This window comes from Anneissia japonica, unplaced genomic scaffold (assembly GCF_011630105.1).
Source record: "Anneissia japonica isolate Jap-2015-1 unplaced genomic scaffold, ASM1163010v1 scaffold4536_len1192065_cov207, whole genome shotgun sequence".
NCBI lineage: Eukaryota > Metazoa > Echinodermata > Crinoidea > Comatulida > Comatulidae > Anneissia > Anneissia japonica.
The window spans coordinates 202,135-229,643 of NW_022703183.1; the positions used below are offsets into that span (position 1 = coordinate 202,135).

The 27,509-nt window shown below is 35.4% G+C and overlaps 1 protein-coding gene across 1 annotated transcript; it reads right to left on the reverse strand.

Moving 5' to 3' along the window:
* Positions 1 to 514: 514 nt before the first annotated feature.
* LOC117104331 lies at positions 515 to 26,489 on the reverse strand. The gene is made up of 21 exons (XM_033245148.1): positions 26,117 to 26,489; positions 22,082 to 22,252; positions 20,712 to 20,996; positions 20,023 to 20,193; positions 18,799 to 19,245; positions 18,334 to 18,510; positions 13,006 to 13,437; positions 11,743 to 11,905; positions 11,468 to 11,574; positions 10,939 to 11,036; positions 10,410 to 10,530; positions 9,870 to 10,102; positions 9,392 to 9,493; positions 7,202 to 7,384; positions 6,816 to 7,102; positions 5,860 to 5,923; positions 5,567 to 5,728; positions 5,126 to 5,440; positions 4,298 to 4,387; positions 2,626 to 2,848; positions 515 to 2,265 (listed from the first exon to the last, which is right to left on the reverse strand). The coding sequence occupies exons 1-21, from the start codon at positions 26,292 to 26,294 to the stop codon at positions 1,907 to 1,909; spliced, it is 4,368 nt and encodes a 1,455-aa protein (XP_033101039.1). The 5' UTR covers positions 26,295 to 26,489; the 3' UTR covers positions 515 to 1,906.
* Between the last annotated feature and the right edge of the window lie 1,020 nt (positions 26,490 to 27,509).

A 27,509-nucleotide genomic window follows, 5' to 3' on the forward strand; every position in this document is an offset into this window, starting at 1 on the left:
TTGTAAATGATATGTATAATTAGACCGGATTATAAAGGGCGGTAACAACAAAGAAAATAAAGATAAACGAAAGGGCTAATCAGCCGAATGAGATGTGTATAAGAGAATCTCACTAGCCTGAGCCAATGAAAATGAAATATAACAAGTTAAATAGTATATAAAGGATGAATAAAATGTATCAAGATGGATGAATGCATTGATTAATAAAAAGTGTAATCTGTGAGAATTCCTAAATCTTTATTTACGCCATTTTTGTGAGTATTTAATTTTAAGATCCATTTCAATTCGCAACAACGTCTGTCGGTGAGGGAATTAAAACCTGTACTTACTAAAATGAACTTAAGGTTAGAGATACAATGGTTGGCTTGGTTAAAATGCTTAGCTACAGGAAAGCCTAGTGTATTGTCTCTAATAGATTTTTTGATTATTGCATCTTAGTCTAAATTTGCAACCAGTTTCCCCGACGTATATAGTATCCATACATTTTTATTAATCAATGCATTCATCTATAAAAAACATCAACAAAAACCCTTGTCTGAAAGGTGCACACATGAAGCGTTAAACAATGAATAGAGGTAACCTCAGTTTAACGCGTGCAACAATGAGCGGTTGCTCTTGATTAAGATGAACTCTAAGAATTCAATTCAGCCAAAAGACAAGGACAGCAGCAATATAATGGACCTTTTGGTAGCAGTGAGAATAGCCCACAAAACAATTAAACTACCAACATTCAGTTCCAATTTCCATCTCATTTTTCTTTGTAGTAGCATCAGGGAGCAGTCATACTGGTAGTATTAAGCTCTGTCCACACTATCAAATTTTCTTTGACAAAAACAGATGTATACCCATATATAGTCATGATGTGCCTATATATGGTCATGATGTGATGTCATCATGACCATATTTAGGCATGTCACATATTTTTATCAAATACAATTTCATAGTCTGGACAGGGCTTTAGTATTTATTCCATCTCATTAATATGTAAACATTTATTGAAGTTTATTGTTTGTTTTCACAAACTTTACATAATTCTATTTATTTCTAATTCGAGTCTAATTTTAGGTTCCATATCTCAGCTGTAGTATACTGTTGTGAGAATAAAGATGTATCGTATCATGGAGGTATAATCATATCTTACAGAGCACCCAAAATATTTATATCTGTTGGATCAAATTTCCTCATTGGATTAATTGCAAACACATGTTGGCAATTAGGAAATTCTTTTAAGTTACCTGCCCTTACGAAAAGTTTAAGATCACAGTAATGTTAAAAATATACATTCTATTATAAAATTATATAATTTTATAAAATTACAAATTGCAGTTTATTTATATTTTGTCACAGAAGCATTTAATTGATTAGTATACAAAATAAAGTAAAAATATAGACTTGAAAGTGGTTGGTATGTACAAAATAGTAATGCCAAAATTTACATGTCAAAATACAAGATTTGTCCAATTTTGCATTTAATATCACCATCATACGGAATGTGAAAGACTTCAATATCATTCATATAATACACAAAGAATATTATTATTTTAGGAGCACCCAATTATTGCAGCACCAGGTATAGTACAAGGGTGGCTCAAGCTTTTTCCTGTCAGATGGACCAGAGTCCAACCCACCTCGGGCCACCTACTATTGTTAAAGATGTGGGGGTATTGGGTGTGCAAAAATGGACCATGGTTAGATCACAGCTTCAATTTTCACACCAATCATACACCTAGGGCCTGCAACTCAGCCTTATCATGGTTCATTTTCCTCTGCCAGATTTTATTGTGGCTCCCCGACGCCCAGCCAGCCCACCTGCTGGCGCCACCCCTGATGCAGCGTACATATTCTTCTACTTTTATGCAGACGCTTCTGACAGAAAAGGCACAATGCATTGCCGAGTCTCCCATCTTCAACCTTCGGTTGGGAGCTGTTTGTCAATCAAGCGTACAACATCATGACGTTTCATGGCCATCATACACTCCTTAAGATCCTCAACTGACCAGCCTTTCTCAGACCACCCATTCAGTATGCACATGGTGGGGCTAAGTTTCATGGACAGGTAGTTGATATAACGATCATAGCCAAGCTTTGAGGCTAGGCCACGCCAATCATTGGAAAGTGGGTGCAACGGGTCAAGGAGGACGCAGATCTCTGTCATCAGGTCAAATGGCAGGATAGGTGATGAGATTTCCTTGAAGACTCCGCTTAGAGACCGCAAGAAAACGGGCACCTTGTGCTTTACCTGAGCAGCAGGGGATTTTGGCGTTTCTGAAAGAAGCAATCAATGTCTTCAGATCATTTAAACATTTATGTAACGACCATCATTGTTTTGAATATGTATGAAAATAACTAAAACACTGAAAAAAATGTTTTTACGAAATAGTACTAATTATGAGAAAAAACATAAAATAAAATTTGATAATGACAAAAATACAAATGGATCCATCATTAATGTGCCATGGATCGGGAATTGTAAACTACTAGGCATATCAGATATCCAACACTCAAGTACAATTTTTATACACTAAAACCTAGGAGATAGAAGTTTTTTATTAATACTTATTAACAACAATAAACAAAAACAATATATCTTAGTACGAGTAGAAATTGAGGTTTGTACAATATTACCTTGCATTGCTCCGGATTCCCCAAACAAGCGTTGGAACCGTTTAGTCTTCATCCGCCGATGGTTCCCACAAGGAACACTCTTTGCTTTCAGGCATTTCTTGAGTTCATGGAAGTGATTCTTCTCCCTGTCACAAGCACTACACAAGATACAAAGGCCAAAGTCAATGCGTTTCATCCAGGTATGCCCGAGGTTTAGCAGGTTATTCTCCAAAAGTGCTAGCACCTGTAATTTAAAATATTCAATTTTAAAAAAATTGTCAGAAAACATTCTCATTTAAACATATGGAGGGTGTCACAATATTAGAATATTTCATTTTACTTTACAGTACTGTTAACTAAATCGTAAACTAATGAATATGCATAGGATGTATGACTCACGGTAAATGGTCTGTGAATGGAAATAAGTGACATGAATATTAATGACATATAAGGCAAAGTGTCAGAATATATTTTGTGCAGTTGTGTAAAAGTATGCAATTATGTTATCAAATGGGTTTTAGTAAAGAGGTATTTAGCCAGGTGCTGAACATAAAGGAAAGATGTGGACTGAGGAGTGTCAGCTAAAGGACACATATCAGTCAAGAAACATTTTAAGATAAAAGTACAAGGCTTGTTAGCTTAAAGTAATTATATGCAAGTGATAGCTGAATTAAGAGAGCATCATAGTAATTTTGGAATCAAGAATTAAAGTAAAGAATTGACCATGAGTACTGTTAATAGTTGATAAATCAGAATATCTACCTATTGGCATATATAGGGTAGTAGTACTAATTGTGCATGTATTTTGATGTTATATGAATACTTACCTTCAATATATATATACATATATAAATATATGCTATGTATATTAATTGTAAAGAAACATTGTAAAATAATTAGCATACCATTCTAGATAAAAGATAAATGTTATGTTCATTTATAGATGGTCAGAGCATGTAGAGCCAAGTAGCCTATACCCAGACTTACGTACTACCAAATATACTAAAGTGATACTGCAGACTTAGGGAAAAAGCCCTAGCAGTTCAAAAGAATTCGTACACGAATTATACTGCAATTGCATTTTTACAGTGGTAAATGATTCAAAAAGTAAACATAACAGTTAACTACAGTATTTAATTATTTTATACATTATATATTTGTTCTGTCTCATTTGCAGTCATGTCTTCAAAAATTAAGCTCGTTGTGTATGCGTTCTTCAGATGCGCAGCTGCCGTCGCTGCTACTTACATGGCTGTGCGGCTCTGCGGACAATTTTTAAAATTATATTTTAATTTTTTCAATTTTTAGGATAGGTTGTTTTTGCTAGTTTTTACTTTCAGAGAACAGATACATTTATTTCATGTATGTTCCCTTAAATCACAAAAACTTTGTACAGCAATTTAGTTTGCTTTTTGTTTATTCTGTCTCTCTGATCTTTGGTATGTTGTTATTTTTGTTTGTAATGTTTGACCAATAGATGAAGTGAAAAATGTTGCGACAGAGGGAATGTTCTGGTTCTTTTTAATGAATTTACAGTACTTCACCAATCAAATCTTTATCAGATTTAATCCGCTATTACTGAATATAAAGGAATAAAATAAGTAATTAAGATAAATATACAGCCACAAAGAACATACATTTCAAAGATATTGATGTTAAAGAGGCTTAACCCTTAAGATGATAAAAAACTTACCACTTTGCAAACATCAGGGCAAGGCTCAACATCATCTTCCTCTTCCTCTTCATCATCACTTCCAACAGATTTAGCCCGCACAATGGCTACCTACAGGCAACAAAGACATTTGTGTATTTTAAAATTAAAATTTCCATTTTTTCAGAACCAGTAAATTTGCTTCAGCTTTTGACATTGATTTGTGGTTGAATATTTATGAAACAGTTTTTTATTGCTTTTGTTCTGCTGTTTTTCATGTCATCCTAAACCTTTAAGAGTAATCATAACAATACGTAGATTATAATGATAATTTACCTACACATATGCAGCTATCATATTATTTGAGAAAAATAATACAAATGGGTGCTGTAGAAGCGGTTTGGTGCAGCGGGAACGGTTTGGTTTCCCAACCTCGAGGTCGGGGTTTTAATCCCTCGCTGTGCATTTCGCTTGTGTCCTTGAGCAAGACACTTTATCTGCATTGCTTTTCTCCACCCAGGAGTATAAATGGGTACATGGTGGGGTTGCCTGCTCCTGTGCTGATTACCAGCAGCAACCCTTAGCATGTGGACCCAATAAACAGGGAAAGGAACTGCGCTTTATAACCGCAAGGAAGAAGCGCATTATAAATTACCTTACCAGTACCAGTAAGTTATAAATGCTAATTACCATTGTAACCATCATATGGTTGGGACATCAATATTAAGTGAATAAGTTCAGAGTCCAGATGGCCAGTATTTGGTTGTTTTTTGTTTCGTTTGAAACATATTTTTGTGAAAACCTGAATAAATTAATTTGTTAATCATTGTTAATTCAAATTATTATCATCACAACCATCACTATCACTACCTGGATGCAAGATCTCTTCTGAGGCAGGATCCTCAGGATCATGTCATGATCTTCATCCACATAAAGGTTGGCCTGTTGGTAGAAGAGCCTAGGTTCATAGCCTCCCTGATGCTGTGACCACTGCACAAGCCTCAAAATGAGTCGGTAGAAGAGACCTTCAGGCAAAAACCCATTGAAGTCAATGTACAGGATGACCACTGATTTGGACTTTATCAGCGGGTCCATGCACACCATCTCATCTTCTTGCTTCTTTAGCAGGGATGGTACGTAGAAGAGACGATTCCCTTCCTCGTGTGATCCGACAACGGCTGGCATCTAACAGAAAGAAAAATAATCATTTATTATACCATAATGTGCATGGTACCAGTAAAATGATCTGAAAAGGCTTATAAAGTATCTGAAATAGATAAAGATTAAACAGACCAATCAGAGCATCTGTACCTCAGAAGATTGTGCCTTGACACAAAGCAAGTCAAACTTCTGCATCAGCTGTAACAAGCCTTCTAACTGGGCAAGGAAGTCATGCCACATGTGTCGGATCAGTCTCTCTTCCAGGAGTCCTTCTTCATCAAGTCTTGCCCATGAACTTCTGAATTTGGCCCACTTAAATATAAAGAAAAATTATTACATTCTTTAAAAAATTAATATAATAATAATAATATAATTATATATTATTAGTATACATAATATTATTAAAAATTATTAAAAGAAAACATTGAAAAGAATTGTCATACTTGCTCTGATGGATCCTTGACTGTGATCACTCTCCTAAAGATACATATCAACCATATGTCGAAATACATTAAATTACACCAGTTACATCAATAATTCAGTCTACTGCCTAATACCAATTAATTTTGAAATTCTTCATGCAAATTATTATATTTGTACTTTACCTGTCTCTTATACACATCTAGATGTGTATAAGAGACAGTATATATATATAGGAGCTTAGAAGTATCCATAGGTGTAAACTAAAACAATGAAGAGGGTTAAAAACAGTACCTTAATGTATGTATGTATATATATACTACTAGCTCCAACTACAAATGCTCATAAAAATTAATTTTATTTACTAGAGTTTGCAAAATACTGTAATATAAAATTTAAAAAAAAATAAATTACTTAAATTTAACAAAATTGCACCACATCCTTAAATAATTAAGGTTTCTAAAAACACCAGATCAACCATCAAACAGCTATAAGATGTAACCACCTGTGGTATGCAAGCAATAAAATACCAACCACCTGTGGCAAACAAGGTGTACCATAACCACCTGTGGTAACCAATTTGTAACATAACCACCTGTGGTATCCAATAGAGCAGGGGTGGGCATAAAAATCGGTTGGAGGGCCAAAGACAATTTCTGATCCAACACCGTGGGCCGCACCCAAACTTTGATCTTTCCAGTACGCTTCCAAAAACCTCCAAGCACTGCTTATACACCACTTTATTCCCAGTTTTAATATTACTTTCTACATATTATAGGTGTCAGGCCATAAAAAACAAGGTGTTTCCTAGCCAAGGTAGCTTGATGGCCCGCACACGTAGGGTTTTAAATTCACATTCATGGGGCCGCAAAAAAATCTCTGTCGGGCCGGGCTGTGCTGGCAATAAATGGGTAACATAAGAATCACCTTCAAAATAATGAGTAAACCTCCAGCCTTAACCAAGTTGTGAAACATTTACCTAGCAAACAACCTACTGCTACTTGCCTCTGTGAAGTTGATTGAGTGCGTTTGTTTGTTGCGCAACTGCTCAACCTCATGCAAGAAGTCCAGCCACTTAATGGGGATTCTCTCTCCCATGTAGTGCTCTAACTTAGCGACCTCGGTGATGTGGTCCCTCAAGTGAATAACAGCTTGATCCAAGGGTGACCTAAGGCTGTTGTCAATTGCGTAGTACTTGCTCACTACATGGCCCTCATATGGTGTCCCTCTTAAAGCCTTCTTAATAACTGCAAACTTCTCTTCTGCCTGTGAATCAAATAGAATATAGAAGAAAACAACATAATACACAGTACCCAAACAAATCAATAGTACTTTGTATTTGTATGTTAATAAGTAAATACTCACTAGCGCCTGTCTCTCTTCCGCATTTCCTGGTAAGCTTTCTCTGTGTGTGCCAGCAATGAACACTGGTGGTGAGAACTGCTCCTGGTTTGCCACCGATGGGTTTTCGGTGGTATTTGAGTAGATTGACCGCAACCAGAAAATTATAAATTCCAAGTTGCTCATATGATGTTCGAAAAATGAAACCTATAGAAATGATAATTTTAAAACCTTTTTTATTTAATTAACTTAATTGGAAAAGTTGGTTTTATTTCTTTATATTTTCATACTTCAAAAATCATTCACTCACAATCAGTAACCTCAGGTCACTCAATAATTATGTTTCATGAAATATTTTTGTAATACAGTCGAGTCTGCCTAAGTCGAATCTAATGGGACGGGCATAAAAAGTTCAAGTTATACAGATTTTGACGAAAAAAAAAAAATTAACATAGAACAATACTATGTGTACTCAATTCCCACAAAATCGAATTTCACGCAAAACCGAACATTTTCGTAAGTCCCAAATTCCTATTCTTCTTTTAATAAAATACTTTCCGAAAACATGAACTCCCTATTCTGAATCTCAGATGATTTGTCCAATTCAGGACGGTAAAACTCACTCAAAAAACCAGACGATAGTTTAATAGACATCGTTTAATGACAAGCATGCCAGACGCTGTGAAAACGAGACGCTTAGCTGTACTTGCATTGCCATGGAGATTATCTGTTAATTAACATGACACACCAGTAGACGTTTTGTTGGTTAATTATGAAGTGAAATCTACACATTCCAATGTTTTAATAAGTGTATATTCTTGCTTTTAATCCTTAAAAACCATTTGGAATCAACCTGAAATAAAGACGGAACTCAACGAAGCAAGTTCCTACTGGTTACTCTTTCAGTAAACGCCTAATTCAAATTCGTTAGATTCGTCGGTGTAAATATCAAATGCACCTCATTCATTCTTTAAAACCAAGACGCTTTTCAAAACATGTTGCTAATTTGATTACGGAGGAAATTTGCAGAGAACAAAATATAATTTGTTAGGTTTATTTAGATTTGACTCTAAAATAATACCATGAGGGTTTCTTGTTTGTTTTGTTTTATAAATTTGTTTAATTAAAACATTCTTAAATACACCGAGCTTGTTACTGTCACGCACTATGAAACTTTGGGCGATCTGACGTCTTCACAGCCGAAGCACATGTCTAGTCTGCAAAACAACCCACGAAAATGGACCAATTGGCGGGCAGGCAGAGTTTTTGGGGGCGCGACCTGTTTTGTTTACAACTAGACTGCCGATCAGCAAGTGTCATTGCCCAACGAAGAATGTGTGCTTGGAAAAACATAATCAGACCTAAAAAAATGCAAGCAAAAGCAATATAAAAGTCGCATCAATTTATTGGTAATAATTAAATTTGCTGAGCAGTAGGCCTACAGCAAGACAACAGGTACTGTACGTATTACTAAATAATGTGTTAAATTTGCGTAGGTTAGGCAGTCATAAGAATCAGGGCCGCTAGGCCCCAACTACAACAATCTTGTTCGAAATGGGTTCAATACAATTTTTACAAACCGACCTGGACGAAAAACTGAACATTGGAGGCGGTCCGGAGGGATGTCTGTATAGTGAGAGTAGACTGCAACATACGACATACGATCGTGTGAGCCAAGTTCCACAGCGCACTGTCCGAGATGTTATTTTTGACATGGCTAACTTGTTGCCCTACTTTCATTTCATTTATTCGTCTCAAAAAATACAATTCACATAAAATATCATACACAAAAAAGACGAAGAGACAGGAAATCCAAAAAGAGAACTAAATCAACTGTCAAGTGGATTACCTCAACAAGAATTGAACTTATTTTCCCACGGCTGTGTATTTTTCCCACATTCGCTACTAAATTTAAAACTTCGACTTGTGTGGTTGAAATTACTATAAAATCGGACTATACGGACCGGAAAATTAAGTTGATATAGCCGAAATTCGACTTAGAAAAATTTGAATGAGGAAAGAATTGGGACTTTTTCAAAAATTTGACTGACGCGAATTTTCGACTTAAACAGAGTCGACTATGGCGGACTCGACTGTACTTCTTTTATTAAAGTTTGAATATTATACATATATGTATGAAGACTAACGACCCTTGATGGATTATTTAGCAAAAAGCCAATTAAATTGAAATTGAAGATTTAAAGATAAAAATACCTTTCCATCCTCTCGCTTATATATCTGTACTTTAGCAGGTGCGTGGAGGTCATTGCAAAGATTGAAACAAATGATGTAGAGAGCACGGGATACTAAGAACACCTGAAAATACATACACACTTTTTATCTGTTCATTTTCATTCATGATTCATGTTGAAAATTCAATCTTTCAAAGAATGCTATAGCTCAAGTTTATATAGATGTGTCAGGGTAATGGAAATATAATAAGTGGTCTAATATATATTTGTATAACTTAAAAAAAATAAACAAAATTTATTTTGACATTAACAAAACATACTTAGGCACATGAACACATTGTTTCTTTTTTTTATTCATATCAAAAATGCAAAAGTATTAGAATACAAAATGGAAATCTTCAATGCTCTTTAAAGTCAATAAATTAAAAAAACCAAAATAAATTAAAAAAAAAAAATTCTTGCTGAAGTTTAAAATTGCTTTGATTTTCTGGCAACCATACCTGGTGAGTTATATAGTAGAGATCCTGTCCAGCAAAGTCCCAGATACTCAGAGTCAAGTCATCAAGTGTCTCCTCCAGCCCTTCATTTTCTCCCCGTCTTTCTTTATCTTGGAGAATTTGTAAGACAATTTGAACGACCTCTTCAGGAACATCAGGTGTTGTTGGTGAAGCTGAATCATCTTGTGATGAGCTCCGCTTTGGAGCATCTACCTCATCGTCTGAGGCTGGTACATCTGTCAAAGTACAAAAAAGTGTAAAAAACAGTACAATTTCGTTAAATTATATTTACAAGCTTTCTTTAATGTCCAATCTATATTTAATACATATATTTAGTACAATCTACCCCAATCTACCCTCCCTCCCACACATCATTTATCCACATCCCTATTATCCCATTATCCCTATTACTCAACCATCCATCCATACGTCCATCCATCTACCCCACCCCCATCTGTCTGTCTGCTAAAACAAATAATTTCATAGGATCAAATGATTTGATAAAAAGTTTACTGGAATACAAACGAAAAAGTTTAACAATACCTTCAGATGCTGTCCTCTGGTCATGTGATTGCACAAGCGTATCCGGTGATGTTTTTGTTGACTGGGTAACAACTGGTACTTTTACACTTTCAAGTGTCTGGATTTCAATTTTCATTGATGGCTGCATGGTAGAGAAATTAAAAATACAAATTGAAATGCCATCCTTCACCAATATACTAAACGCACATAAAATACATATCGATTTTGAATCATGCATTTGGCAATTATGTTTTTGTTTTTTTTTCTTTTTATGTGATGTCCAGAAAAGGTGAAACCTATCATGTGACTTTTATAAGGTAAATGTCTGCATTTAAAGCTGGAAATACAATGTGCTCATGGTTGTTAGCTGATGTGATTCTATGGAGAATGCAACGAGAACACAAAAAGGATTATTCTAAAAATTATCAGATAGCAGAAGATATTAAAGAAGTTTAAAACCATTTGGTGTACGTTATACCATGATCAAGGAGGTTACATATCGTTACAAAATGTGTTTACTCAAGATTGAACTATTATTAATCATACAAACCCGAGATTCTGGTTTTTCATGTTTCTTCTGCAGAAGCTTTACTGCAATCTGTTCTGCAACAGCTCTCAGATACTGCTGCCTTGCTTCACTTATTGTCCCTTTAAATAAAATTTTAAAATTCAGTCAGAATTAATTCAGTGCTTAGTACAATTCAACCTCGAGTTGAGGGTTTCAATCTTTTGCTGTGCATTTCGCTTGCATTCTTGAGCAAGCCACTTTATCTACATTGCTTCAGTCTACCCAGCTGTCTCAATGGATACCAGCAAATTGCTAAGAGTAACCTGTGGTGAACCAGAATCACTCGCTCATCTGCTTCACGCTACTGGAAACTGGGGATAAGTTCCAGCCTTACGGGCCCCAGTGGCTCAGCAAGGATTTACTTTACTTAGTACAATTAATACTATTATAAATGTGAACAATCCATGGTCAACCTACTTGATTTCTTACTCTTTTATGTTAAACTAATAATGTTTTCAAACTGAGTACTTATGGTTTATTTTAAATAAACCAGGGGTATTGATTTAGATACCTTCAGGTGGTTTTGGTTGTGGTTTCCAGTTGGTGGTATGCTTAACACTGAGTGTGCATGACAATGACGCTTCAATGCCATCAGTAACTTCTTCAGTAGCATCAAATCTAAGCAAAAAGAAATTAAACATGAAAATAATTTCGAAATAATCTTTCAAAAATAATATTTGGAGATTCAGCAGGCAGTGATCTCTTTTGACACAAGTACAGTACTTTCAACAGGCTATCCAAAATAAACTTGAAACAAATCCACCATAAAGAAAAGTTAAGACTTACTCTTGTTCTGTAAGGGCTTTGGTGAGACTGGTTTTACCAACACGCTCTGGTCCAACAAGCATTAGGCGTGTTTGGTAGATGGGTTTGCTGCCCTCTTGTATTGCATCAATAAATGCATTATTAGCCTCCAGACCTCTTGCTAGCACTTCAATAGGGACTTGACCTGTATTAATGAATGGATAGCCTAGAATTACTTGTTTTACAGAATTGGTGACGCTAAATTGCTGAGATGTTAAGGCAGTGGCGCCTCAACCTACAGCCATAATATCAGCGCTGGTTCAAATGACACGTTCATAGATGGTTCTGGAAAAAGTCTTCTTGAATAGGACTGCAGGCCCGGTGTACACAATTGGCTCAAGTGCCCTATAAAGAAGTCCATACAGACCCTGTTGTGGACAGACGAGAGTAGCTGGTACTGGTTTACCGGCCAGCTCAGACACAAAGAGACCCTTAGGCGAGGTCGTCCACACTTTGAGCACTCTGAACTCTATGAAATAGTACTATATAAATGATGTCATGTACGTACTATTTTTTTACCTTTTACACTAGAACCCCAACTTTAGGACGCCCCCTATTAAGGAGACACTATTTCGGCACTAAATGAGACAAAATATATCTTTTAATATTACGGCCAACCTCTATTCAGGGGACACCCTTATTAAGGAGACACCATTTTGATCACTAAATGAGAGAAAGTATATCTTTTAATATTACTGCCAACCTCTATTCAAGAGACAATCCTATTAAGGGGACACTTTTTTTGTTCCAAAGGTTAATAGGAATTCTACTGTATTTTGGTTTTTCTCAGTTTAAAATTTACTTGTTAGGGTGATTTAGTGTAGACACTGTGCTGTCATCCCAGCTCAAAAGGATCCTGAAAATCATTGGATAGCGGCACTAAACTTTCCTGATCTGGTCAAGTTTTGCCTAGTGCAAGACAATCACTGTAAAATACACCGATGGTACACCATGAAAATTTAAAGACATATTTCCAGTGAAGTTAACATGCACATGAGACATACTGCACACAGGACCAATGGCTCAAACATCTGAATACCATACAATATTCATTTGAAAAATTATGCTTTGTATTGCAATTTAAAAATGAGCATACAATATGCTCATTCCTGATGATGACATAATTAATGTCGAAAAATTGAATCCCAACACGATGGTGTGTATTACAATTCGCTCATGTCATGCATAGTATATGCATCTGTATACATTATTAAAGTTATTCTCTTGCAAAGTGTTGCTACTTACCTCCTTTAACATCCACTACTCTGTCTCCGTAACGAATAATAAGCTCCTCCTTAAGCTTTAAAGCATTGGATGGATATCTAGTATAAAAATACACCTCTTCAATGCTTTCCCGCTTAAACTTGTTCATGAAACGGTGTATGGCATCGAGCATGATAAGCGCGCATTGGCGCTGCCCGATTTCTGTATATCGGTTGTATATTAATGGTAGTACAATTGATTTTAATCCAGCTTTTTCAGCTGTCATCAGACAGTCAATTGTACAGGTTTCAATCTGGAGACTCTGTTGGGTGTAATCTGTGGCTTCATCGTCATTTCCTCGCACATGGTAGAGATGCTGAAATGGAAGCTTTCCTGCTGATGTTATAACCAGATTCAGCTGGTGTCCCTTGTGACTTTCAAAGGCTTTCTGAATTACATCTGTTGGCAGAGCAGCTTAAAAAAGACAAGAAAATATAATGTATACATTTATTTTTCTTACATTTCCAACATTTAACTGCAAAATTTTACATTATTTTAATTGTCATTATTTATTCATCATTTGTTATCTATTCATGAAAATAAAAAAAAAATAAAAAAATAAAATTTCTACTCTATTGATAATAGCAGGGCCATATCCAAGAAAGTCATTGAGGAAGAGGGGGGAGGGAGGTGAAGGAGTTTGTAGAGGGATTGTTGAAGAGATGAATATATTTAATTGACTTTGATTAAATTTGTTCCAGTTGTGAAAGTTTGCAGGGCAGCTAAACAATACAGTAAATTTGAGGTACACCACGTAAGTAATTCCAAGAAGAACTGATGTGTTGAGGGTACCACCAATTTGTATTTCTTTTTTTATTGTAATCTTTTAATCTTTTGAATATCTTTCAAAATTGCATAAGACCTTCAAATTTGTCTGCTTTTTTTGTGTATATGTAATACTACAACAATTACTACTACAACTACTACTACTACTACTACTACTACTACTACTACTAATAATAATAATAATAATAATAATAGTAATAATAACAATAATAACAACAATAATAATAATAATAATAATAATAACAATAATAATTTTTTATGGATTTTATACTGTAAACAATATTTTGACAACTTAGTTTGCAATGAAATTTTGTTGTAAATATTTAAAATTTTCATTATGAATAAATTTGACATGTTCCTTATTTATTATTTTTTCTCATTCTAGACAGCGCCACCAACGAGCAAGTTCATTACGAGACAAAATAAGGGACTTGCAAAACACTGCATGCAGGTACCCGGATGCCATAAGAATGACAATCTTATATTCCGTATTTAGATAAATGGGCGGACCGAAATAAACAATTTCAACCAATCACTATGCTCTAATTTTCAAACCCACAAACATGTACAGAAACCGAGTCACGTCTTGCGTCGACTTGTTAGGCATGGCTAAAAAATAGCCTACCTAATTAAGGGGACCAAAAATATAAATACACCGTCTGACAAGTGTGCAATGGCAAAGACGAATTAAGAATACGCTAGATGGCCCATTACAAATGTTACAGCACAACTTTCCGGGAGGATGGCCTACTAGGCCTTTGAGTCTAGTACTTACTATCTTGTAGTAGTGAGGCCTTGGCCTACTTTTAAGTTCTTACTTAATATTACAGTACCTTTTAACAATGTTCTACAGTACCCTAGGCAAAATTCAAAACTCAAATTCAAATGACATTTATTCAATCAGGCCTAAATCTGCTTAGCGGTGAGTAGGGTTATCTGCAATCAGTTACTACACTGCTACAGTTATTAGTCTATTACGTCGCTCAGCCTGTCTCTTATACACATCTAGATGTGTATAAGAGACAGGTTATAACCAGATTCAGCTGGTGTCCCTTGTGACTTTCAAAGGCTTTCTGAATTACATCTGTTGGCAGAGCAGCTTAAAAAAAGACAAGAAAATATAATGTATACATTTATTTTTCTTACATTTCCAACATTTAACTGCAAAATTTTACATTATTTTAATTGTCATTATTTATTCATCATTTGTTATCTATTCATGAAAAAAAAAAAAGAAAAAAAAAAAAATTTCTACTCTATTGATAATAGCAGGGCCATATCCAGGAAAGTCATTGAGAAAGAACGGGGAGGGAGGTGAAGGAGTTTGTAGAGGGATTGTTGAAGAGATGAATATATTTAATTGACTTTGATTAAATTTGTTCCAGTTGTGAAAGTTTGCAGGGCAGCTAAACAATACAGTAAATTTGAGGTACACCACGTAAGTAATTCCAAGAAGAACTGATGTGTTGAGGGTACCACCAATTTGTATTTCTTTTTTTATTGTAATCTTTTAATCTTTTGAATATCTTTCAAAATTGCATAAGACCTTCAAATTTGTTTGCTTTTTTTGTGTATATGTAATATTACTACAACTACTAATACTACTACTACTACTACTACTACTACTACTACTACTACTACTACTACTAATAATAATAATAATAATAATAATAATAATAATAACAATAATAATTTTTTATGGATTTTATACTGTAAACAATATTTTGACAACTTAGTTTGCAATGAAATTTTGTTGTAAATATTTAAAATTTTCATTATGAATAAATTTGACATGCCACAAGTTCCTTATTTATTATTTTTTCTCATTCTAGACAGCGCCACCAACGAGCAAGTTCATTATGAGACAAAATAAGGGACTTGCAAAACACTGCATGCAGGTACCCAGATGCCATAAGAATGACAATCTTATATTCCGTATTTAGATAAATGGGCGGACCGAAATAAACAATTTCAACCAATCACTATGCTCTAATTTTCAAACCCACAAACATGTACAGAAACCGAGTCACATCTTGTGTCGACTCGTTAGGCATGGCTAAAAAATAGCCTCCCTAATTAAGGGGACCAAAAATATAAATACACCGTCTGACAAGTGTGCAATGGCAAAGACGAATTAAAATTACGCTAGATGGCCCATTACAATGGTTAATGGTTAATGGTTATTAATTTATAGAGCGCAAAATACAAAAAGTCTCTAAGCGCTATCAGGCAAGTGTAAAGATGAAACGGAAACCAAAACCACAAAATAAAAAGAAGTGAAATTTGAATACCATGCCAGCACCCAAACCGAAGTATGGGGATACGCCCTCATCGCTGGCTAGGGTTCAATCTAATTGAACTACAGTCAGCACCTGTTGAGTCTCGGCCATCTCGGATTCGGGCGCCTCCTATCCTAGTTAAGGCTATAAAAGCTAGTTGGCATGGAAATAGAAAAAAAAAAAATTAAAGGGATGAGAATAAGTGGGTCTTAAGTCGTTCTTTGAAAATGGTGACAGAAGGTGACTCACGAATAAATAAAGGTAACAAGTTCCACAACTTGGGCCCAGCAACCATAAACAAATGTAACAGCACAACTTTCCGGGAGGATGGCCTACTAGGCCTTTGAGTCTAGTACTTGCTACCTTGTAGTAGTGAGGCCTGGGCTACTTTTAAGTTCTTACTTAATATTAAAGTACCTTTTAACAATGTTCGACAGTACCCTAGGCAAAATTCAAAACTCAAATTCAAATGACATTTATTCAATCAGGCCTAAATCTGCTTAGCGGTGAGTAGGGTTATCTGCAATCAGTTACTACAGTACTACGATTATCAGTCCATTACGTCGCTCAGCAGGCCAAGAACTAAAATTTATTAACTAAATTAATTCAAGTAGGTACGCAAAAGGCAGCTGAGCTGCCTAGCTTAGTTGTTGAAACACCGCACTTCTTAATTCAAAAATTACCAAGATTAATTAATATGCACGAAGTAAGCCAATCATGTGGCTAACAAAGTCAGTCATACATACAATATCACACATTGAATTTGATGTGTTAAATCGTACGCATGAATGATCAGGCAGTGTTTGCCCAGGCCCTAATCCGTAAAAAAAGAAATCGAGTATGGGACACCAATTAATTTAGGTATGACATGCAACTAAGCGCAATAATGAGCGAGTAACCCAAAATTAAGGCCTGGAACCCAGGCTATGAATAAAGGTAGCTTGATAACACAGGCAAAGTTGTTAAATATAATATATGTAGTAAATATAACTCCCTAAAGTTGGATATTTTACACGTACCAATATACTGATCAACAATAATTTCACGATTGACGATATTGATCAACAGTAGAGTATCAAAATTTGATGGATCGTGGTCTTCCTTGCCTCTATTTGTGATAAATAGTAACATTTTTTCAGGCTAGCCTGAGGAACATGACGTGGGAAATCTAAATCAATTCCAACCGGCATTATCGTCTCAGCTGCTTGTTACTGTCATAAAAATAGCATAGGCCTACTACGTGGATCACTAAATTGATTCATAATAAATCTATAACGTCTTCAGATCACTACTCTCATCTTAAGATTATATACTCTGGTGAGTCTGTTAATTGACAAAATTATTGTCATCTTAATTTTACTCACCATATTGACTATACAGTATTGCTAAAAATATATCAAAAACAGCTGGTGTTATTTCAAAACTGAAATATTTTCTACCTAATATATTAATTACTATTTACAAATCACTACTTCTTCCTCACTTAAATTATGCAATAACTTCTTGGAAATCTGCAAATATTACCCATCTCCAGAGGCTATTTAAACTACAAAAGAAAACACTAAGAGCAGCATGCAAAACATACTATGTTCACCCCTCACTTCCTCTTTTTGTTTATACAAAAACACTTAACATTTTTTATCTTTTTGATAAAAATATTGCAATGTTTACGTATAATTATAAAAATGGAAGTACACCAATTAGTTTTGAGGAGTTCTTCCAAACTACAGAATCTATGCATAATCACAATACCCAAAACAAAGATAGTTTGTATATCCCTAGAAAGCGAACACGTCACCGCCCAACAGAGTATTTCATACACAGGTTCTAAACTCTGGAACGAATTACCAGAAGATATATGGAAAAGTGAAAATAAATACAATTTTAAAGTAAAACTAAATGATTATTTTATTAATAAATACAGAGCAACATGTAATGTTTGCTGGATAAATGCTATTTACGTAATAACACGCTTTCGTAACGTGAATCAACATGAAATCTTTTTTCTTTTTTAGGCATGAGGTTTGAAATTTAATTACAATACTTACTTTGATTTTATATATGCCTATATGTATTTATATTTCTTTTTAGGATACATAATCTAAAGCATAACTATGCTTGCTTTATTATTTTTTTCATTTTTTTCTATAACTGTTCTTTAATATTACTGTGCTATTGCATGTCTTGAAGAAATGTAATAGAGAATTGAAAATTGAAAAAAAAAAAATACTAAAGTGATTCTTACCTTCAATAAGGATTTTTGCAGTTAATCCAGAATAAGCAACTGTGAAATTTGCCGAAGGATTCACAAGAATATCTGCAGGCTGTTTCTTTGGGTCACCGCTAGCAACAATTAGGCGTGCTTTCGTGTCAGGATATATGTATTCGCACATTAACCGAGTTGGCATTTGATATGCTCTCACTGTTTAAAAATCATTAAAAAAGTTTTATTAAAAACTAAATTCATACATACACATATGAATTTAATCAAATGAATTTTTCTGTTAATTGCTTTAGTGATAAATATTTAATATTATTATCTATCATGTATCAAAATTCAGTTTCTTTCATTCTTACTTCCTTCTATTTTTACCTCTGGAAAGATTATGTTTGTCTGTCATTAGCAGGATTATGCAAAAACTAATAAACAGATCAATGAATGGGGTGAACAGATCAAAGGTCAAAAACATTCCAAAAAATCATATACTACCTTTTCTTTCTTTGACTCCAGTTTGCAAAGCCTGCTGGAATCTCAATGCCTTCTGTTTGATCATGTCAATAAATATTACTTCTTTTATACTTGATCTACTGGACATGTGTTCCAAATAATCAAGAACTGTTGAGACAATGATGTCTGCACAGATCTGTGCAATAGTGGCACTTTTCCCAAGGCCAAAATGCCAGAAGGAGCTGTACAAGAGTGGGATAGTAATAGACACACAATTGAGAGGCTTTTCACATCGTTGTAGTGAATGGATGACATTCTGTGTTAGGATGGACTGCCATTTATTGTTATCATCAATTCCTGGGATGCCAATGTGGAAGATATATTTGCATTTGAGATCTCCCCCATCAGTGGTTATGACGTTATTATCCTGCCTTGAACTTCGCAAGATTGCTAATTTGTCAGAAAATTCATTCCTTGCCTGGTCTCCAGCTTAACACAAAAACAGACAAGACAATATCAATATTAAATACAATTTTAAATGTACTGTGTCTAGTTCTGTCAATGAAATACTTTTAATGCTCCCACTGGTTTCTGCATAATACTCATTTTCACAAAATTCATTGTTACACTAACTGATATCAAGCTTTAAATGCAAGGCTCATCAAAGCAAAGCTTGGAATTTAAAGCTTAATTAATTTCACCCATGAGCAGCTTATCTCATTTGGCTAATCTGGTGGTAGCCACCATGTGTGTGCTGAACCGCGGAGATCTCTAGGTCCCCGGTTCAATTCTCATCACTGCCTCTCCTTGCGTTTCAGCTAGAGGGCTGAAATACAAGTTACAAGATCGCACCGTCTTTCGAATGAGACGTTTAAGTGCATTTATGGCCCATGTGCACATTAAAGAAAGCAGTACACTTCGGAAAGAATAAGGGATTGTCTCCCGGTGTACTGTCCAATCACCACCAGAAGGACCCCACTGAAAATAAGTCTTCTTCTAGATTTTTGTGGGCCATCCTTGGTGTTAACACCGAATAAATCCAATCCAATCGAAACAGAACATTGGGAAAAGAATTGGCTAGTTTCTGTCTGTTTTATATACAAAGTGTACCCCTCCTACCTTTAGATGTTGACAACTACACATATGTACATACAGGGATTGGGAAAAATATTAAACACAAGAGGACTGTTCTTCACATGTGGAAAGTTGGTAATTTGGAATTATGAAATTGATAACACCAAAGAGGACTTATTGTCAGATTTTTACCATTCTGTAATGCACCGATTCCCAAGCCAAAGCCAACAATGCCAAAATCCCTGTCAAAAGTCGTCACAACTATTGCATCTGTGTTTTGATAGAAGATATCATCATAAACAACTGACAACGAAACATTGTATAGTTGGCATGTGTGGTACCTTTTTGGCACTTCCGGTGATTCTGTCAAATTAAAATAAAATATTCAAACATTTATTTCATCATACTCATCTATTCAAGGCATAGATGAAGACCAACCTAGAAGTTAAACTTGCCTCGGTTGGCCCTTTGCCATAATTAAAAAAAAAAAAAAAAAAAACAATCGGTGGCCATCTTGGATTTGAAGGTCAAAACTTTATTGATTCATCAATCCAGTATATGAATTCCTGGATGCCTAATACCCTTAAATCCATGCACTAAAACAGTCATGTAGGCCAAAACACTGTATAAATTTATTTTAAAATGGCAGAAGACTGGTTATGCCCACACTTTCATGAGGGTCACCCTGCTATTTCTATTCTTCAACCCGCAAGGAAGACAAATGAACTAAAAAACAATGTTTGCATCTCTAAGGTCAAAAAATGGCCATAAATGACCCAACTATTAAGAGTAACCTGCAGATGAGTCATTTATTTTTTTCCCATCTCAAATACCAGGAAAATGAAAACCATTAAAAAAAAAATCATCATTGTCCAACTGACCGGGATAAAGTTTTTGTTCTGGCCATAGACGTGCTGCTGCCTCTGCCCTTTCAATTTTGACAAGTACTTGTGCCAATATTTTCTTAGTTGCATGCACACCATTCCGTTCCATCCACATGTGTAGTAATTCATAAGCCTGACTGCGAAAATCTGATTTGTGATCAAGTTCAATTTTTTCAATTTCATTCTTCGAAAAGCCTAGTAGTCCACCGATTGTTGTTACTCTGTTGCCTATAAGAGCCGAGATTTCAATGATGATTTCCGTTGTTACTTTTGTTGAATCCGCTATAAAAGAAATTATACAATAAAAATTATTACTCTCACTTTATAAGTTAAGTATAAACCTCATTGTCATTTCTGAAGCACTGTGTTAAAATCCCTCATTGAATGGAACAATCTTTCAACCCATGAAAATATTCTTCCCATTGCACTCATAAACATTCTTTATTTGTATATAACATACCTAAATAGATCCTAGTCATTTGATTGGTTGATTTTGTACCATGTGACATTAGTTATTTTCTCCCATTTTATCACTCATCATGAAAACTTTGTTCCACCGTGCATTTTTTTTCCAACCGCATTGTCCATTGCACGTTGCCAATGGATATGAAATTACTTTGAAATGCAATCTTTGATTGGTTAAAAAGACGCAGCATTTTTTTTCCGACCGCATTGTCCATTGCATGTTGCCTATGGATAGGAAATTACTTTGAAATGCAATCTTTGATTGGTTAAAAAGACGCAGGACTGACTTTTTCCTGAAAGTTAAATCTATGAAATGACATCATGTCCAAAAGCCTACTTCTTGCTGAGCTTGTCTTAGCATTGTGCAATGCATCAGAGATTTTGTTTACTTAGAGAGTTGTTATGGTTTACTGTAAAGTATATTAATAGCATGGATGATACCTCAAAAACTATCTCAAATTTGTGCAAAATCTGTGCGGAATTCAGCCCTTATTTTCTGAAATTCGCAGACAGATTTCTAGCCTAGGCCTAGCCCCAGGGCCTATAGCATAGGCCTAGGGCCTAGCTCTTAGCCCACGCTAGACTAGGCTGCACTGATCCAAGCAGATGGGCTCACAGGGTTGATAGTAAGGTGAAATGCTGGTCCGCAGCCAGGAAGGGCCTATAGCCTATTGCTCGAGCAGGCAACAGGCATACAGTAACTTTTCCAGTCTGGGACACCTGCTTGGAAGATGATCAAATGACAAGCATCAATACAGTAGGTGTGTATAAAACAAATAATGATTTGTATTCTTGCAATGGAAAGAATATTTTCATTCGATGAAAGATTGACGGTTCCATTCTACTCATGAATTCTTCCCATTGCACTCCTAAACATTCATTATTTGTATAATTAAACTTACAGAAACACCAGTCAGGTAAGATGAATTTTTCACTGGATGTGCTAGCAAACTCGCTCTCTTCAGGCAATCTTCGTCTTGATCTTGAGTTTGGCATGTCTAATTTCAGGGGTCGTGAAGTTTCTTTATGGTGGCGGCTAGTTTTGCCTTGATGACCCGGTAGGGGATCAGTTTCTTGAATAAAATAAGAATAAGTTAAAACCTTGTTCACTATCATATCAATTACATTTTCTATATTAATCCTTAATATTTTATTCACATGTTTTATTGTTTGTGTAAAAGCAGTTTGCACATCGGTTGTGGCTTGGACTCTCAACTTCGAAGTCAGGGGTTCGAAACTCTTGCTGTACAAGTCACTTGTATCCTTGGACAAGGCACTTTATCTACGTTTCTCTCTCTACCCAGGAAAGGGGTACTTGGTAGGATGTTGTAGCATTGAATGTACTAGTTTCGTGCGCTAAGCAAGTAGCACACGCCTAAGTATACTCCCCAGGGAGCAGAGAAGGTTGCACTTTGTGTGCTGGTTTGCCATTGTATGTTATCCAGTGACTAGTAATATTAATAACGCTCAGCACCTTTGATTATAAATATTCAATTAATATTATAATGTTTTCGCTCTCAATAAGCGCAGTTTGTTGTTCTATTTATACTCATTGATAATAAAAGTAAAATGACAGGCTGCACTTTTAAGACAAATATTTTATTAGCAGGTGACTGTAAATAAAATGAAATCAATCTGTTATATGCCAGACAATGTAGGAAGGACACTCCAAGCAAGCTAATATAATAAGACAACATAAAACAAAACAGTAACCATAAATGGTGGCAAGCATGCCTACAATCAATTTATCACTATGAGGTAGAAGTACATAAGTATATAGAGACCAATAAGCTATGATACAGGATATAAAATACATTAGACTGTGTATTGGGCTACAAAGGCTCATATTCCCAAGTTAATACAATCAAGTTCAGTGATATTTTGTTCGGATTACCTATTACTGTGTCTAAAATACTGTAATATTAAAATTGCCCTTTCTAATAAGTTTGGCTTTAAAGTTATGCAAGCTGTGGACCGGTAAATTGAAATGTAGTGCTTTCTGTATGAGCTTGTGTTTTGTACCAAATTTAAGTCTGTTGAGTGGTGATCTCCGTGTTTGGTAACGCAATGTTTGACCGCCAAACACGAAGATCTCCGTGTTTCATGTTTTTTTATGGAATCCGACAAGTGGGATACAATTGCTGACATGTATTAACAATTTGAACACAATATTCAGTCTGGGGACTGTAAGTATTTCACTACTTGTTTGTTGACATTGAGCGTAGCGGTTTTGACTATCACAAAATCGCGATTATCTAAGTTTTGTTGTGAAAAATTGCATAAATCTCCAAAGTGTGTCATTTTCATTTTACGGGTCACAGATTGTGATTAGAATAAAGTGTTTGGTACCATTGTAAAGCTATAATGTAAGAATGGCCCCAGGAAAAACGGCCCCAGTAAGTAATTTTCATTTTATTTTCAATAATATAATCAATATATAATCATCATGTGCTGCACTTCAAAAAAATGCACCACCAATTGTCTGTCCTACAGTGGAATAAATCTCTCATCATCACTAGCCAAAGTCGCGGTGGTTGAATGGCAAGAAGTTAGGTCTACTCTATTTACACTATAAAGCCCAATTGTCTGTGTCACTGTCAGCACGAATCTCTCTCTCTCTTCACCAATGTCTTGACGACCTATATATCTTTTTCTCAGCCTCCTTTTCTTTTTTTGGTTTTCTTCAAATTCTTTTGTTTTGGTTTTGACATCCAAAAAAAAAATATCATAATTCATCTGCCAAAGTGTTTTGGCTTCCTGTTTTCTTTCCCAATCCTTCGTTTGATTTCTTAGTTTGAAGATGTCATAATTTACATTAGCCAATCAGAGAAACAGACCGTCATTATACCAATGTTTGCAAAATTGGCGGTGCCGGCATAATAAACAATGGCTTATTTTTATTATGCCCGCTGCTGCCTTAAAATCTCCAAAAATGAGAACAGATATGCCTACTGTACGTTATAACGTACAGTAGGCATCTCTGTTTCTATGTATTTCTTCCCAATTACATAAATTTAAAGCATTTTAACCGTCCTAACCATTGGCCAGGCCCTAAGCCTATTGTTTATACATTCACAAATAAAATTTTATTTTTATTTCTTCCTCCAACTGGATGTTTTTGGCAAAATTATTTGCTAAAAGAAAACACAAATTTTTTTTTCACCCTCCTGACGATCTTAAAAAAAATAAGTTTGTGAAACAAGGTGTTTAGGAGGAATTTCATAATTAAGAGATATTTAAAAACAAAATTAAGTAAACCATTAAAGGAGGAGAAGAGAATATACCATAGGGAATACATGGTTAAGACTAACAAATTTAAATACCACTGACGAAGATAGATCCACTCTGATAGGATATATAAAATGGGAGGTACAAGCAGGTAACAAAAATGTGAATAACAAAATGAGTTAAACCAAGAAGTAAATGAGAAAGCAGAATTAAAAGAGAACTGAAGCAGAAAATTAAGTGAATAGCGATACCAGTGAATTTAGTGAATTATTACATGAAACAAATAAAAATTGTGAACTGTGAATTTGAGTGAAAATAAATTGTGAATTCTGAGCCTTAATCGAGTGCCTTTACTTTGTCTACAAACACAAGGTTTAAAAAAAAAGGCTCTCTAGTTAAAACAGCAATAAACCAAAACGACAATAAACCAAACGTGACAACACTTTTTTTACCAGAACGGCAATAAGTCAAATCGACAATAAACCAAAACGTGACTAATATAAAAATATTAAAAGGTACAACTCAAATAAGATTAACTGACCATTGTGAAATTCAATAATAAAAGTTTGGTGGAAACACAATATAAGCAGTAAATATTAAAATAAATTTTTTAAAATGACGATGATGAAGATTGGGGAAAACAAAGAGCATTTATATATTCAAATTAATAAAACTTTTATACAGACAAAATACAACACCGCATTGTTTTTAAGATATTATTAATAGTTTTTAAATGTTTAAATGGTTTGGCTCCTGACTATGTTGCCGACATGATTCGGCCTTATATTCCTGGGCGTAACTTGCGCTCTTGTGCAAACTATTTTTACACCAGCCTAAGTCATTTAGGATTTTCACTGAGGCGTATAGACTACCTTGATGTTTCTCTGTTGAATTTATATTACTCAAAAAAAAAAATATTTAAAAAAAAAACTAAACACATGATACCACTTTTCTCTGTCGACGCAATGCAGCTCCTGTTGCAGTGCACGGTAGTGGAGCCCCGGGCTTATCCTGGGGTGGAAGGTGCTGATGCTCAACATACTGCCTTTGGGTATATGCGTATACTTATATGGGGAGCAACATCGCCTCGATGAAATAATTGGTATTTGGATTTTGCTGAAAATTCTTCTGGGAATAATTTGGATCTTGTTGGTTTAATTGTCTATGCGCCTTGAGCACCTTTGGTGGAGATGTGCGCTTTATAAATCTTTATTATTATTATTATTTATATTATTATTAAAATGAGGCATCTAAACAATTTGTCATGGATGTATCAAAAAAAAAAGAAAAAAAATGTGATTTGACATTAAAAGCGAGAAAAAGAGCCCATGGATGGCCAGATTAACAGGGCTTTTGGGGCACCAGCCCCACGTCCCAATGGGGAAAAATAGGACCCCTAACCCCAGGAAAAATCACTGAAAATCTAGGTTTATATTTTAGCCACAGATAATTTAGGCTCCGAGCAAATACAGCCCCAGGCACCACAGCCCTTTAATCCGACCCTGCCCATTTGTAATAGGTAGGCCTGCTGTATTTCAATTCCTGCAGACGATCGGGCTAATTTCAAGATGATTCGATTTGGTCAATGCCTTTTGCCATTTTGGTACTTGTCATTGCCGTTTTAGTTTATTGCCGTTTTGGTAATTGCCGTAACTGCTACTAGGCCCTAGTACCTTTGCTAGGCCTAGTACCAAAAGGTCTTGCCTTACCACCATCTGCATCGCCATCCTTATGGTCAATAACTGGGCCTAGGCCTACACTGCTCGAGAGATTAGAATCATCAAGCCTTTTCTTGAGCGATGAGGCAGGCGTGGCAGTTTCAGTTTCATCTGAAGAAGGTAGGCCTAGTCTAGACATAACAAATTTTGCGAGTTTTTTGGTACTCATTTTTTCCTCCGTAACTGACGCAGCATCTTAGGCCTAGGCTACCTACTGGTAATTCGGCCTACTACTACTACTCGGTCCAACTTTCAAATCTGTCAGCAAATCGCTGGGCAGTTTTGTTGACAACCTAGATCTAGAAATCTGTCGCAATTGCAGACCTAAATTTCCAGTAATCTCACGAGGTAAAGCAGGTGGTAACTTCCGTCCTTCGACACAAACTTCCTCTTCCATCGACAACCACCCAGCAGTTTCTGTTCCTGTATGGAACGCCATCGCTGCCTTCGGTAACAGCTTACCATTCGGCGCATTTACATTCGGCCCTTTTACCATTACGTTCGGCTCTTTTACCATTCGGCGCATTTACACTCGGACCTTTTACCATTACGTTCGGCTCTTTTACCATTCGGCGCATTTTCATTCGGCTCTTTTAGCATTACGTTCGGCTCTTTTACCATTCGGCGCATTTTCATTTGGCCCTTTTACCATTCGGCGCATTTACATTCGGCCCTTTTACCATTCGGCGCATTTACATTCGGCGTATTTACATTCGGCACAATTAAAAATAAAATATAACTTTTGACATCGGGTCAAATAAAAAAAATCAACGGCTGTGGGAATGAGCCTATAGACCCCCTGCAATGTATTTCTTGAAAGATTGGCGGCGCGGTCAACTGGACGAGGCAAAAGACTTCACGGTATAGGAGAAATGCATGTAAAACAGAGATACGGGTTATTATTTTTTTGTTGTGTCAAAAATACGAAAGCTACATGAATAAAATTCACCTATGTCATAGGCCTAGTTATATATATTAGAAATTACAGTTTTTCTATTTTTTGGTTGGTGCGACGATTTCCCCAAATGATTTTTAAAAAATGAATAAAAATAGAAAAACTGTAATTTCCTAGATTCTTATTTTTTTTGTCCATTCCTAATATATATAACTATGACATATATGAATTTTATTCATGTAGATTTCGTATTTTTGACACAAAAAAAAGTAACCCGTATCTCTGTTTTACATGCATTTCTCCTATACCGCGAAGTCTTTTGCCTCCAGTTGACAGCGCCACCAACGTTTCAAGAAAGGCCAATGTAAATATAGGCTCATTCCCACAGCCGTTGACATTTTTTATTTGACCAGATGTGAAAGGTAATATTTTATTTGTAATTGCGCCGAATGTAAATACGCCCAATGTAAATGCGCCGAATGGTAAAAG